At 35.9% G+C, this 14,880-nt stretch overlaps 1 protein-coding gene and 1 pseudogene across 3 annotated transcripts; one reads left to right on the forward strand and one right to left on the reverse strand.

The window, feature by feature from the left end:
* Positions 1 to 6,524, reverse strand: part of LOC117117574 — a 9,205-nt pseudogene extending 2,681 nt beyond the window's left edge.
* Positions 6,525 to 7,943: 1,419 nt separating this feature from the next.
* LOC117117546 (SPRY domain-containing SOCS box protein 3-like) lies at positions 7,944 to 14,300 on the forward strand. 3 transcript variants are annotated; one of them, XM_033261866.1, is made up of 7 exons: positions 7,944 to 8,054; positions 8,643 to 8,671; positions 9,070 to 9,195; positions 9,883 to 10,062; positions 10,841 to 10,898; positions 11,770 to 11,891; positions 12,668 to 14,300. In XM_033261866.1, the coding sequence occupies exons 2-7, from the start codon at positions 8,656 to 8,658 to the stop codon at positions 12,889 to 12,891; spliced, it is 726 nt and encodes a 241-aa protein (XP_033117757.1). In that variant the 5' UTR covers positions 7,944 to 8,054; positions 8,643 to 8,655; the 3' UTR covers positions 12,892 to 14,300. The 3 variants fall into 3 exon arrangements, with proteins under 3 accessions (XP_033117757.1, XP_033117756.1, XP_033117758.1); XM_033261865.1 differs by having other exon boundaries at positions 8,035 to 8,124; XM_033261867.1 differs by lacking the exon at positions 7,944 to 8,054 and adding an exon at positions 8,156 to 8,303.
* Positions 14,301 to 14,880: the final 580 nt, after the last annotated feature.

Raw genomic sequence — 14,880 nt, forward strand, 5'->3', positions numbered from 1 at the left:
CTACCAAAGTCTTCTCGATACCAGGTGAATATTTGACTGAGTTTGAGATCCTTACGCTGCAGGTCAACTTGACAACCGTCGTCGCTCTCCAAGAACGCATTAGCCGCCAGTTTCAGTTGATTATCAAGGCCCTGAGGAAAGCAATAAGCAATTATCAATTTCAATGTTGTAATAGGCTCGTAACCAGGGTTTTTTATTTTTCAAACAAATACTTGATAAAACAAACTATCCCTTCCCCTTGCATGAAATACCATCAAAATGAAAATAAAATCCAAAATACACTCTCTACAGCTCTAGGGAGCTTCACCCCTGGCCCTCGAGAGTACCTGGCATTTCCTTGACTCTTGACCCCTAGCTATCACAGGTAAACCACATTAAGCATTAAGAATATCTATTACAGTACATTCTTCTGTGTGTTGCAGGGGCTCAGCAGAATGGTCCATTATAAAGGAACCATATAGTCATGTGTACTTACATCAGTTGAGTAAGTCTTGATGGGTGGACAGCTTTTAGCTCCACAGACAAGCGCAAAATGGATAAGAGGTTCTGGCTTCTCCAAAGCGACCTTTAACCTTGGATCATCCTTACCAAACGGTCTAAATAACATGCCGACTCCTTTTCGGTTTGATCGCAGAACGCCATTCTCAATGTCTTGTAGGCTGTATAGTTGTCCTCCAATAATGTAACTAACTGTATTAAAGAACTGAAATTTAAAAAAAAGTAACATTAAGTTTTCTACTCCTTCCATCGTTAATATCTGCCACTAGTGGCAGATTCAGGAAATTGAAGAGGGGCCTGGGAACCTTTGCAGGTAAGATTCTAGACCACCTCAGCCCGAACATGGTTGGGGCTGAGGTATGAAATTTTACACCTGCATTTATCAAAAATTAAGGGGGAGTGAGAACCTTGAATCTGCCACAAATGGAAAGCTAAGCTGAGTATTGTGTATTTTATTGGTATTTTTTCCATGACCAGGGTAAATTTACATATGACTGACATACTACTGTACTATCAATATTATTTCAAACCTTAAAAAGTAGTTTTATTTGTTACTTAGTATTTTTAATTATAGCGCCTTTTCCTTAACGCTATAAAGCGCTATGTTTTCCCTGGTCATTGGATCCACATGCTTAAGTACTGCTGCTATTTTTGCACAGTAGCAGGCAACCCCAACCAGGTAGGCCTACCCATTTATACTCCAGGGTGGAGAAAAGCAACACAGATAAAGTGTTTTACTCAAGGACACAAGTGAAGTGCAAGACGATGGATTGAAACCCCACCCTCACGGTTGGGAAATCAAAACGCGCCAAACCGCTGTGTGTGTTACCCGCGAAGTTCACACCACTGACCACTTAATCGGTGCTATAAGGTAGTACAAGATTAATATAACTGTAGTGAGGTCCGGGGCTAAATGAGCAATAATTGTACAGTATTGTATAACCAGTAACCAAAGAGAATACCTTATATCTCTGCCACATGTTCATTGGTGGACCATTGACCACATTGGCGTGGATTACCAGAGCGTTGTAGATATTGATGAAAAAAGCTAACTTCTCTTCTCTGCCTGCTGATTCAATATCAACTCTGATAAGTTCTGACGTTGCCTTTACGTAGGACTTGAATCCCTCACTAGATTCAATACCCTTGTAGTCCACTGCCTGATATAACAATAAAAGAAAAAGGTCTACAAAACATATGCTTTGGGGGGGGGGGGGGGGGGGAAAAATAGGGGATAAATAATTTCCACTGTAAGAACAGTAAGAAGCAATATAATGTGTAATAAATTGCCTTTAAAATGGTGCAACCTGGGATAGGACCCAATTCATGATCATTCATAGGTAAATGATAAAAATTATAACAACAATGCACTGATGTTTAAGCCAACCTACAAGATATAAAAAAAATGCTGATATACTTGATTCAGCAATTAGAGAAGGTTATATGTTGTTTTTTTAAGCCAAATGAATTAGATTACAATAGGGAGGTTTCGCAACCTTACGAAAATGATAACGAATACGAATACCTCATTATCATTATCTTCATTCATGCTTAAAACATTCTTGACATTATGCTGTATGACCTGAATGTGATTCTTGATTCTTGCAGAAGGCATGAATCGTCTACATTGGGGCTAATATGCTACTGTAGGGAAAGGGTTGTCTGAAAAGTTGATGACGTATCCATAATCTTTATCATTTTTGTATGGTTGTGAAATCTCCCTAATACCTTGCCATCCTCACTGAGAAAGTTGTTATATAGTGATAGAATCAAACGGCGAAGAATTTCGCCAATCTCTCCAGCTATAGAATATAAAAACATAATTCTTGGTTATAAGTTATTCTCATTATTTTACTTTTAGTATTTTCATAATGATGATTATTATTTCTATAACTGATGTTACTATTATTATTACTACTAAATAATACTATCACTACCATGTAATACCATCATAGCCAACATCATCGCTGCCATGGCCATTGGCCATACCTTGTTGAAAGGCTTCTATTTATTTTTTATTTCAACTTTATAGAGGGTAACACTTCCAGCTGAACCCAAAGGCCAGTTGATGATCAGGGGCCCTCTTTCTAATTTAAATAAAATGCATATAAACAATAATTCAAACATAGGCCAATACAATGCTATAGCAGTCGTTTTAATTACCTGGACGAGGAGGGCAATCCGAGGCCAACCCTGAATTTAGTGCCATTGACTCATCATTCTCAATTAGCCTATAAAGATTTCCATCATCCTGGAAGCATTCAGACTTTCCGCCCTTGATTTTATGTCCAAATCTTTCAGTCTACAAAATCCTTGCCTATGAATGTGTGTTTATAAGTGTGCAGGCCTTTGCGGTGGTCACTGATTAACCCACTGAGCCTCAGTTCATTAACCAATTCAGCATACTCATCACGTTCACATGTCAGATCAATTTCAACTATAAAAAAGAAAAAAAAAATTATCACATGTTTGTGTGATGTTGTAAAGCTCTAACTCGCTGTTATATGCACATCAATTCATGTTAATTTTGGTGAGCCAACGTCCATTTATCCATGCCTACTGAAAATGTGAGTTGTGTATGTATGTTTAAGAATGTTGGATGTTAAGGAGCATGTAACAGTGGTGTTGTCAGCATTTCTCCGACAGGTGGTCCATTGTTCCCCAATGGATGGGCCACACCCGCCTCATATCTCCACCCAAGTACCCATAAAAATGACTGTGCTTCTGCATGTACTAGTCCAACATCACTTGTTGGATCCTCTACAGCATTTGAAGCACCAAATAATAATAATGAGATTTATAAAGCGCACATACAGTATATCAACTGCAGTAGTGCTCAAGGCTACACTGTTGAGTACACAATATCATTAGAATATACACTGTGTTGTGTATACAATATCATTTATTATTTTAAAAAGTATACAGCATAATATATATATATATGAAATATTGATAAACAAATAACACCTAGTTGCAGATTGATTGATACGCACTGATGCATATCGCAGGGGGTCCTCTATCAGTGTCTTCAGATTGAGATTGAGACACAACGTTGGCATGGCTTACCTGCTGTTGCTAACATTGTTGCTGGATCAGGTGGTTGGGGTGCATCATCTGATGGTTCATTGTTTACAACTTCTGCAAGGATTTCCTGGAAGCGTTTCTTATCTTCAACCTTCAACAACAAATACAATTTCTTCTGAAATACTACACAACATGTTGAGATAAAATCCTATGCAGAATATGCATAGAATTTTATTGGTAAAGGTAAAGAAATATGTAAATAACCTGCAATTATTCTTTCTCTTTATTAATCTCAATCACTGTGCTTGGTGCTCTTGTTGGCATGGCAACAGTGAAGCATTAAAATTGTTGGGAGGCATTCTCCCTGAAACAGTTTGCACCCTGCCACCCAGGGGCTCTCCTCTAACAACTTGTAGAGCTTAGAAACTACACTCAAGTAATTCAAAATCACTTTGTATTACACATTTGCCACCAATGATGGTATTATGTCAACATATTGTTGACATTTAGAAACAAGAAAAATGTATAGAAAATCTATAAATGTCACATTAATTATCTGCTGTGCAGATTCGCTTGTGTCCTTGGGCAAGGCACTTTAGCTACATTGCTTCAGTCCACCCAGCTGTATCATTGGGTACCAGTAAGCTGCTGGGACTAACCTGCGACGGACTAGTGTCTCATCCAAGGGGAGTACAACTCTCATCCGCTTCACGCTACAGAAACTGGGGATAAGCTCCAGCCCTATGAGCCCCACTGGCTTGGAAAGGATTTAGTTTTTCACATTAATTATCCTATATGCATTACACTACCTATGTAAAAACATAAATATTTATATAAAGATCTTATTTTTATATTAATCTATTTTCTTTAATTATATTTAATATTCATTGTTATTTGTTTGTATTTTTAAAATAAATATTTGTAAATATAACACCAACTCAATGCATAAACCTGCAAGATGGAGACTGTAACTCACTAATTCTTTGAGGCCTTCATTTCCACCAATATGTATTGAATTGAAAAAAATCTGAGGTACGGTTGTTCGTCCGGTCCTCTGCAACACCTCCTCCCTCACACTTGCCGGATATTTGTCTAAACTGATATCGGTGTACGGAATGCCGTTATCTGTTAATAGCGCCTTAGCATTCTTACAGTGAGGGCAGCCTACTATTGAATATACCAACACTCTACCGTTGTATACCATTATTACTGACAATCAAATTAACACTATAACAAAAAATAGGAAAATATTTAAAATATAATTTAAAACCATTTATTTACATTTATTAAAAATATCAAATTCATCACAGCAGTGTTTTCCTTCAATATATTTCCATACACAAAATAAGAACACATCTTGAACATTCATTTTGTAGGAGCAAAAAAACACCCAATACCGTACTCGCGCGAATAAACGCCACGTTTGAATAAGCGCCCCTCTCGAATAAACGCCCCTTCTAACGTGAAAATTTCCTGAAGCGCCCCATTTGAATAAGCGCCCCCTTCTAATTTGAATAAACGCCCCCTCAATAACTCAATCAATCCTGGACTGTGTGGATGTTGGCATGATTTGAGGTGTGGAGTGGAATCACATTCTCCTTTAGTCAATATCAAAATGAGAATATTTATTTTGGACAGATGAGAGCTCCTTGGACAGACAGTATATTTCCAACTTTCATCTTCTTACATTTTTCTATAGCCTACTGCTTTTCCGACAATTTACACCTAACACATTCTCATCTGAGTTTTCAAGAAAACATGCAATGATCATGCCATTATGCTGATCTCAATCAGCCGATGGCCAACAAGCTATCCACCACCACTAATTTCATCTGCTATTCTGCTGTTATGTAATAATACATGTACTCACAACTTTCTTGCCATGACAAGCCATGCTCTTTGGACGAAAGTTTCCGCCGCACCACCATTCGTAATTTGCGGTTTCCTGATATCCTTATAATCGTTTTTCATTCAAAATATGCCTCTTGAATTTAATAAGTTCTCATAAGAACCGCTCGATTTTCATCTATTTCCATAAGCGCCCCCTCAATTTCCACTCTGTTTTGATAAGCGCCCCGTTCGAATAAGCGCCCCGTTTGAATAAGCGCCCCTCAAAAAGTGCAAAAAATCTTTTAAGCGCCCGGGCGCTTATTCGCGCGAGTACGGTATTTTACTGTTTAAATACCAAAGTAAAAGTTTAGTAACCCACTCACTCCCCTATAAATATAATAGAAGAACCTCGCCAGCTGAGGAAGTGTCTGAGGCTTTAATTTAACAAAGAAGGGAATTCCCCTTTTAAGTTATAATCTTATGTTTAAATGATGTTCTTGTTAAAACACCCTTAATTTGGTTGTATTATTAAACGTATTATCTAGCTTAGATCAGGGAGTTGTTATAAAACTATGACGTCTAAAAAACCTATGCGATCAGTGACAGTCCTAGCTTTAAAGCTAGGCCTAGACTACAAGAATATGATGGCTAGGCTCAACCCCTAGCAGCAAATGAATTGCTTACTAGTGGCAGGAGTGGCGTCTGACAGGCCTTGAAGTGTTATCATTCGTAATGTTCCGCCTGAGTTGATAATATAATGATAGGCCTAAATACTGTATGGCATATGGAATTCAGTATATTCTTATGAACCTACCTGATATGAACAATCAATGAAATAATAACTAAATATACAGGAGCAACTCCGCACGTCTCCACGAAACCAGACACCAAGAGTGAGGAAGACAGTTATGGAGGGAGGGATTATCCTCTCATGGTTGGTTGGTTACCAGTGTACTTAACCCAGAATGTTGCTACGTTCATAATGAGTCAGCAAACAAAAGGATTATTGATAATCATATTCTGAGGTCAGTGGCGGATCTGTAAGTCCAGATGGATATCAATTGGTGGCTAAAAATAATAGAAATTGTTGTACAGCCCTTCCCATGTTTTGTTTATTGTATTCGATACAATTTTCAGAGTTCAAAAGGGTGAAAAGTTAGTATGTAAAACATGAAAGGACTTGCAGCACATCTGTATAAGATAATTAAGAGTTCATACACATCAAACAAAATTCGTAAACACTTTTTTTTTCAGAAGAAGCTCATTTGACCCTATTTCCACCGATATGTTATTTTCCTTTGGAGTCCGAGGTGGTTGGCTTTACCCCACCCCCAACCAAATGAAGATGATAGATGGAATGGTATGAGAATGATGATGATATGATGATGAGGGTGATGATATATAGGCCCTATTTCATATTGGATTCGCATAGGCCTCCAGCAATAACTCGTCAATTACAGGAAACAATATAATATGGTAGTGGAGTTGTTTTTAGAGAAAAATCCTGCAGTGCTCACATGAGTTAACACAGGGCCCTGGATTAAAGGTATGCTCTCGTATTCAAATTCACTCAGCTACGGATGATGATATGTGACGGATGAATAATAATAATAATAATAATAACAATAATAATAATAATAATAATAATAATAATAATAATAATAATAATAATAATAATAATAATAATAATAATAATAAAATTAATAATAATAATAATAATAATAAGTTTTTATATGGCGCAAAAATTAAGTCATAATAATTTATTAGGAACTACACTTTTCAATCAGTGGCACACTTCTCAATCGAAGGTGCGTCCAAAACAATCGCGTCAAGAATCGATAGAGGCATGAAATGATTTTGTCCTGGTTCGTAAAATAGACTTCGTTGACAACGCAAATTAACGTAACAAGAATGCGTTAATCAACACGTGACCAACAAATAAATGGCCGATTGGTCAGTTTAGCACAACATTTGCGTTAATATAATTTAGATTTAATTTCAGAAAATAAAAATTATAATATTTACCCACATTGAAGTCAAAAAATAAGTGTAGGCTAACAGAAATAAAAAACTGGTCGTCCCACCTGCGCAGTGGTAAAATCCTAAAAGACGACCAGTCGAATAGAAAATAAACTGGTATAATACTCGACAAAAAAAATGGCTGCATAGTTACCGCCATACACGCTACGTTACAATCAAGGCTGCTTCGGATTGCGGCAGTATGGGTTTTTCGTCAAAAAAAAAAAATGTTTTCATCCAGTTTTTGAACTCATTCTGGTTACGTTAATTTTCGTTATCAACGAACCAGTCGAATGAAAAAAAGTACTCAACGAAATGAACCAGTCGAATAAGCCCAATGATGACGTTTGGTGGGCTCGTCCATACGTCACTGGAATGGCCACGTGGTTTGTTTATCGATCGACTACCGCTACTGGATTAGTAAGTTGTTAGTTATTCAAAAAATTTTAAGCAAATATACCAAATAAAGGAAATAAGATTTATTGTATATAGTGATACTAATTACGTTTTACATATACAAGTATTTGTTTTAATGGAAATTCAAAGGTTTTTTGCTGAAATGATAACAATTTCTTGCAGCAAACAGGGGAGTAGGTTACTTAGATTGAACAGCAATATTTGCATTTCAACGTAAACACGGAGAAGATTGTTATCTTCAGTGTTGTTTTCAAAACAATAAACACGTGAGTTGATTTGAGTCGTTATATTTGAGAGTTATTCGTTAGTTAAATGTTGATTTATGCTTTAACTTTGGTAAGTAAGATCAATATATCTGATCAAGATTTTCCTGTGATATCGGTATGTCATAATTGATAAAACTGAGTGACTTATTCCAACGGAAACAGGCGAAAACTGTGTGTGGTGGTGGCCGAGATTAGCTTGCTCTCTGTTTATGTGGGCAGCAGCTCACGGGAAAGAGGCCCATCGGCCAGGTCAAGTAAAATCATCTCCATAGAATGAATGCAATTCTAACATTTCTTGACTTATTTGTGATGTTTTCGTAGTTTACATTTGAACTTTTGTTAGGATTTTAAAAGCAAATATCTAGGCCCAATGCTTGGCAGTAACTAACTGGTTTCAACTGGATCATCGATTGTTCAAACTGCCATATTTGGAAAGTCCAGCCTATCCAGCCTAAATTGCCTATACCACCACTAGGCGTTGAGTAGGCTACCCGACAGTCAGAAAAACAAATCCACTTAATTAGTTTCGATAAACTTTAGACTAAGCGTTTTATACTTAGACTTTAGACTATCTTTTAATTTTTACAGGATCCTCATTAAGATGGGAAAAAAATGTGGTGAGTAAATAAATCTATTTTGAACAAATTTAAAGGCAGTGGCAATTTTTTTATATACCAGACGTAAATTACTGATAATTGTATGATGTGATACATGTTAAGTGTAATACAAGCAATGACTTCTACCTTCTACTGTCGTTTTCACGTGAATTTCCCTATACTAAATGTTGGTACAATTAATACTCGGTGTTGATGCCATACACTAATTAGTGGCATGCACGACAGGTAGTTTTTGCAGATGGGCCGTAGTGTTTGCGGATGGGCCGTAGTGTTTGCCGATGGGCCGTAGTTTTTGCGGATGGGCCTTGATAGCATACTGAAGCAAATAAAGTTTGAATTGAATTACTGTATGAATTTGAATTGATTGATTTCCATATTTACTTTATTGACAAATGAAGACGGCATGGTTGAATCACTGCATGCATTTAACGAATACCACTCAGACGATTGGTGCTGGGACGCATGTAACAAGTCATGTGATGTCATACTATCGACCAACCACTTAGCTGCATATTTTCATATAGGTAAGAAAAAAGTTTAATTAATTCAAATACTGTAACATATTTTTCATAAATATAGAATTCGATCATTCCAGCCATCTGATGCAATCAGTTTTACAATCATTTAACAAGAATGTACCCATTTTTTAAAATATATTTGTGCGTATGACAGGCAGCAGCATTATTTTTTATTTTTTGTATTAATAAATTTATAAAACATATTTACACAGTACGGGGAAGTCGGCCACTACAAGGACAATGATACAGTCTGTCAGTTGATAGTAATAAATTGTATTATGTTGAAGCTTTTATGTAGAAGTGGTTTGGTGCAGTGAAAACAGTTTGCTTTCCCAAAATCGAGGTCAGGGTTTCAATCTGTCACTGCACATTTCACTTGTGTCCTTGAGCAAGGCACTTTATCTGCATTGCTTCTCTCCACTAGCAATATAAGTGGGTACCTGGTAGGGTAAAATGCCAAATGCATCGATTAACTGCTGCTGGGGTTTAGTAGCATTGTTGTGAAGCAAATATTTTAGGTTTTATGAGTTGTTGAGATAACTTGTTTGTACTAATCCTCCAAGTATAAGCTGTTTGTTGAATGGACTACCTAAATCATTTTAGCAAGGTGACAAGCTTATTTAAAGTAGCAATTTAAAATATGAAAAATTGTAATGTTCACAAACGTAATGTAAATATTACTCTTTCATTTAGATCCAGTTTATGAAAGTATTGGAACCGCAGGTGTACGTGGAACAAAAGGTTTTCGGGAGGGGGAATACTATTGGGAGGTGATATTTACAGAGCCCCCTTTTGGTACGGCAGTTATGGTAGGAGTGGGTACTCGACAGGCTTTGTTGCACACCAGTAATTATCAGTATGTTAATTTAATAGGTGAGTATCTCTCTAAATGCTTTAGGCAAACATACACTGCCAACTCGCACGCATAATGTCTCATGCATGGGCATCCACTTTTTACTTCTCACACCTACATTGTCTTTTCGCGCACACATAATAACATTTTTATAAAAGATAAAATGTATAGGCCGATTATACCCTAAAATTCATAAAAATGAAGTGAATTCATCATTAAAATGTGAATACATGCCATATAAATTTCTTTTAATGAAGCTATACTGACCAACGACTTTAATTAGTAGCAGTTCCATCACTACAATGTTGAAAAAAAAAAATAACATAGAGGGCTCTATATTTCGTGATTTTCATATAGATGGCGCTATATACAAATTTTATTTTTTTAAAGCGATATAAAAGATATGTACAGGTGTAAAAAGGTTTTTGGAAGTGCACTGGAAACATCTAAGTTTGGGTGCTGCCCTCGCTGTTAAATTCACTTTGGCGCTTCAACCAATTTTTATGCCCACTCCTGGTATAGAGGAAGGTCGGGCAAAATTATTCTTGTATTCTCATTGTGGAATCTATAGATTACTGTATTAGAATAATGGATTATTTGAGGCCCATTCATAAATAAAGGTTGAAATATGGGATCACAGTAGTGTGATTTTTCTTGCAATTGTTCTTTTACTTTAGAATACTGGAAAAATATATTTATTTATGTTGTTGCTGTTATTTATTTATTTATTTTGCAGAATTTCTTTCTTTGGTTATCTTTTTCCTTTTTATTTTTACATACTGATCTTGTTTCTTTTAGGTATGGACAGCCACAGCTGGGGTATCTCTCACAAAGGAACCATATGGCATGATGGGAAATATAAACATTATTGTGAGCCATTTTTTGACCAACAAACTCGCATCGGTATTCAACTTAACCTGTACAATGGCACGCTAACATTTTATAAAAATGGTGTCAGCTTAGGTGTAGCATTTACAGGTAAGTTCCGGTACAACATTGATGAGTAGGAAGAACTTGGTAACATTATAATGACAATGACGATGGTGAAGACGAGGGAGATGAGGTTGAAGATGATGGTGAAAACAATGATAACAACAACAATGATGAAATATTGGTAAACTTTCATTTATGAGGACCAAAATAAAATCGGCATTTACCTGGACGTTTTAACAAAAACGACGATGATAGCAATGACGAAGACGATACCAAAGATGGTGATGATGATGATGATGAAAATGATGTTGATGACAATATTGATCATGGTAATGACGACAGTGATAATGTTGTTCACTGACACTTTTTTATGGAGACCACTTAACAATGACTTGTCAAAGCACTTGAATTATCTTATTGGAGTTCTTCTGAAAAGCAAAATCTTTTGTGAGTTTTCATAGCTTGCAGTGTGGTATTATTCTTTTGAAAATGTTGAGAAATCAATTTCTAATGAATTTATTCAAAACTAATAGAGATGGTGATGATGATGATGATGACAACGATGTTGATGACAATATCGATCATGGTAATGACGACAGTGATAATGTTGTTCACTGACACTTTTTTATGGAGACCACTTAACAATGACTTGTCAAAGCACTTGAATTATCTTATTGGAGTTCTTCTGAAAAGCAAAATCTTTTGTGAGTTTTCATAGCTTGCAGTGTGGTATTATTCCTGTCTCTTATACACATCTAGATGTGTATAAGAGACAGCATATGGCATGATGGGAAATATAAACATTATTGTGAGCCATTTTTTGACCAACAAACTCGCATCGGTATTCAACTTAACCTGTACAATGGCACGCTAACATTTTATAAAAATGGTGTCAGCTTAGGTGTAGCATTTACAGGTAAGTTCCGGTACAACATTGATGAGTAGGAAGAACTTGGTAACATTATAATGACAATGACGATGGTGAAGACGGTGGTGAAGACGAGGGAGATGAGGTTGAAGATGATGGTGAAAACAATGATAACAACAACAATGATGAAATATTGGTAAACTTTCATGAGAACCAAAATAACATCGGCATTTACCTGGACGTTTCAACAAAAACGATGATAATTGCAATGACGAAGACGATACCAAAGATGGTGATGATGATGATGATGACAATGATGTTGATGACAATATTGATCATGGTAATGACGACAGTGATAATGTTGTTCACTGACACTTTTTTATGGAGACCACTTAACAATGACTTGTCAAAACACTTGAATTATCTTATTGGAGTTCTTCTGAAAAGCAAAATCTTTTGTGAGTTTTCATAGCTTGCAGTGTGGTATTATTCTTTTGAAAATGTTGAGAAATCAATTTCTAATGAATTTATTCAAAACTAATAGAGATGGTGATGATGATGATGATGACAACGATGTTGATGACAATATCAATCATGGTAATGACGACAGTGATAATGTTGTTCACTGACACTTTTTTATGGAGACCACTTAACAATGACTTGTCAAAGCACTTGAATTATCTTATTGGAGTTCTTCTGAAAAGCAAAATCTTTTGTGAGTTTTCATAGCTTGCAGTGTGGTATTATTCTTTTGAAAATGTTGAGAAATCAATTTCTAATGAATTTATTCAAAACTAATAGAGACATTTTCTTTTCTGTCCCAGGACTGTCGGGAAAAGATATAGAAGAACTTTACCCTTTGGCCTGTTCAACATCAGCGTTAACTGAACTTGAGCTTGGAGTTAGAAGCTCCCGTAAATTATCCCTCCAAGAAAAATGCTACTCAGCAATTTTGAACAGTATTGGAAACAGTAAGCACAAAGTGGATATGTTACCACTACCCCCTCTGTTGAAAAACCTTTTGAAGAGCATCGCCATGTCAAAGTGAACTGTGATGCCAAGTGTATAGAAATCTACCTTGATGAAAAATCTGGAGTTTTTTCATAGGTGTTCGTGATGCTGTGTTTTAACAGCATTAATCCAAAGACTAATGGAGGGTAGTATTCATGGTTCCTATATAGGTTCCATTGTATTATAGTACCTAATATAGGATCCAATGGCAATCTATGGTATTGAATTGTGTGACTGTTTCATTGGTACAAATCAGCTAACATCTATATATATTTTTTCTGTATATTTTTTGGTATCACAGGATTTTGAATTGCTTATTTCCAGTGTGCTGAAAAAAACAACCATTTCAAGTCTTCCCAAAAAAGAAGAGTTTATTTTTAAGTGATATTATTGTATTAGTGACTTGGCAAACTTTTTAGATATTGGAAATTGAATATTTTATATAAAAATGTATTTATGTGCAATATAATGATTATGTTATGTTAGGAAAATTTGTATCCCAGATAAAAAATGCATTGTGTAGTGTTTGTGTATAGGAATAATTTTTTGCCCAACCTCGTGTATACTCGGTTCATTCTCAAATACTTAATCTGCGGAAAAAAATATTTCGCAAGTGATATAGGCGGGAATCAAAACCTTGACCTAGATAACTAGTCTGGTATCATAACCACTAGAACACCAAGCTTGTATTTAGTGGTAAGAATTTGATTGTCAAGTTGCACTGAGTGCTGCAATGTTATTTCTTAAGTGATTTGGGTGGGATTCAAACCCATGAATTGTCTGGTATCATAACCACTAGACTGCTTAGTGGCTAGTATTGAAGTTGATCCTGAAGCCTGTTTTCCACCTGCGAATTTACAAGCGTTGGTTCATGCGCATGCACCTCCACATTTCTATCAGAGTTTGCGCTTCAGGCGAAATCGGTAGTTCGAAATGTTTTTAATTTTTGCGAAGGAACCGAGTGGAACCGAGTGGAAAACAGGCTTTATGTAGTAGCCGGTACAGTATTGCAATGCTATCAAAGTACGATTGTGGGAACTGTTTTGATTGGTCAGTTGTGAAGTTTGATTGACACTCCGGAATGGTCAATTATTTGTACTGTAATTATTACTTTATATTAATGTTGGATGAAATTGCATTTTGGCTGGAGTTACTCTGTATAGGCAGTAGTATAAGAGTGTTTAGTTATTTTAGAACAAACCTTGGACATGTAATTTTTCCGTCCCCAATGTGAATGAGTGATATAATCTTTTGGTTAAAATGTGAAAGTAAATTAACCATTCACTGAGAACTTAGTAATATGACAACCATTTCTTCAAAAACACTATTTTGAGATGACACTGATCCAGATAATGTTTTTTTTACTCTGTTAAATGTTACTATAGTAGTATACCTGATTTATAGCAGAGTTTCACTGAATAAATAAAAACATTCTTTATTCCAAAAGTGTATTTTAAGAATATAAATGTGTTTTCTTCAATTACTTTATTATTTGATGAAAAAACGGTACACTATGTACTCAAAAATGTTTCAACTAGAGTCCGGAGGATGCGTCATAAATGTCTTGAATAAATAAGATTCCACTGTTTCTTGTGGAAATTTACAGTTTACAATATGTTTATTAAATGTGTGATTTATGTTTGTCAGCAAAGGTTAAAAATTGGTCCCTTCTGAGGAGTTTTGGGCTGCCTCTGCCCCTGCCCACCTATGCTCTTTTCGGGATAAATCGGCGTCTACGTTGGGGCCATCATCCCCACCTATTCTCGTGGTGGATATTAGTCTTGCCCATGCTACTACTAGTATTGTTCGATCATATAGTGCTGCAGCTAGCTACATTAATTTATTAACACATTTTAGTAATCCTTTGTTTAATAATGTTTATTTTTATGTGATCGCCCATGTTGTATGTTAGGAGTATGTTTTCTATCCTTAATTGCTACAACAGTATCTATCAAAACATGTTGCACGCAGGATGCAATGACAATTTTTTTTTCCTGTTCACTTCGGCATTCTGAAAAGAATTTAT

Source organism: Anneissia japonica, unplaced genomic scaffold (genome assembly GCF_011630105.1).
Source record: "Anneissia japonica isolate Jap-2015-1 unplaced genomic scaffold, ASM1163010v1 scaffold287857_len828801_cov194, whole genome shotgun sequence".
NCBI lineage: Eukaryota > Metazoa > Echinodermata > Crinoidea > Comatulida > Comatulidae > Anneissia > Anneissia japonica.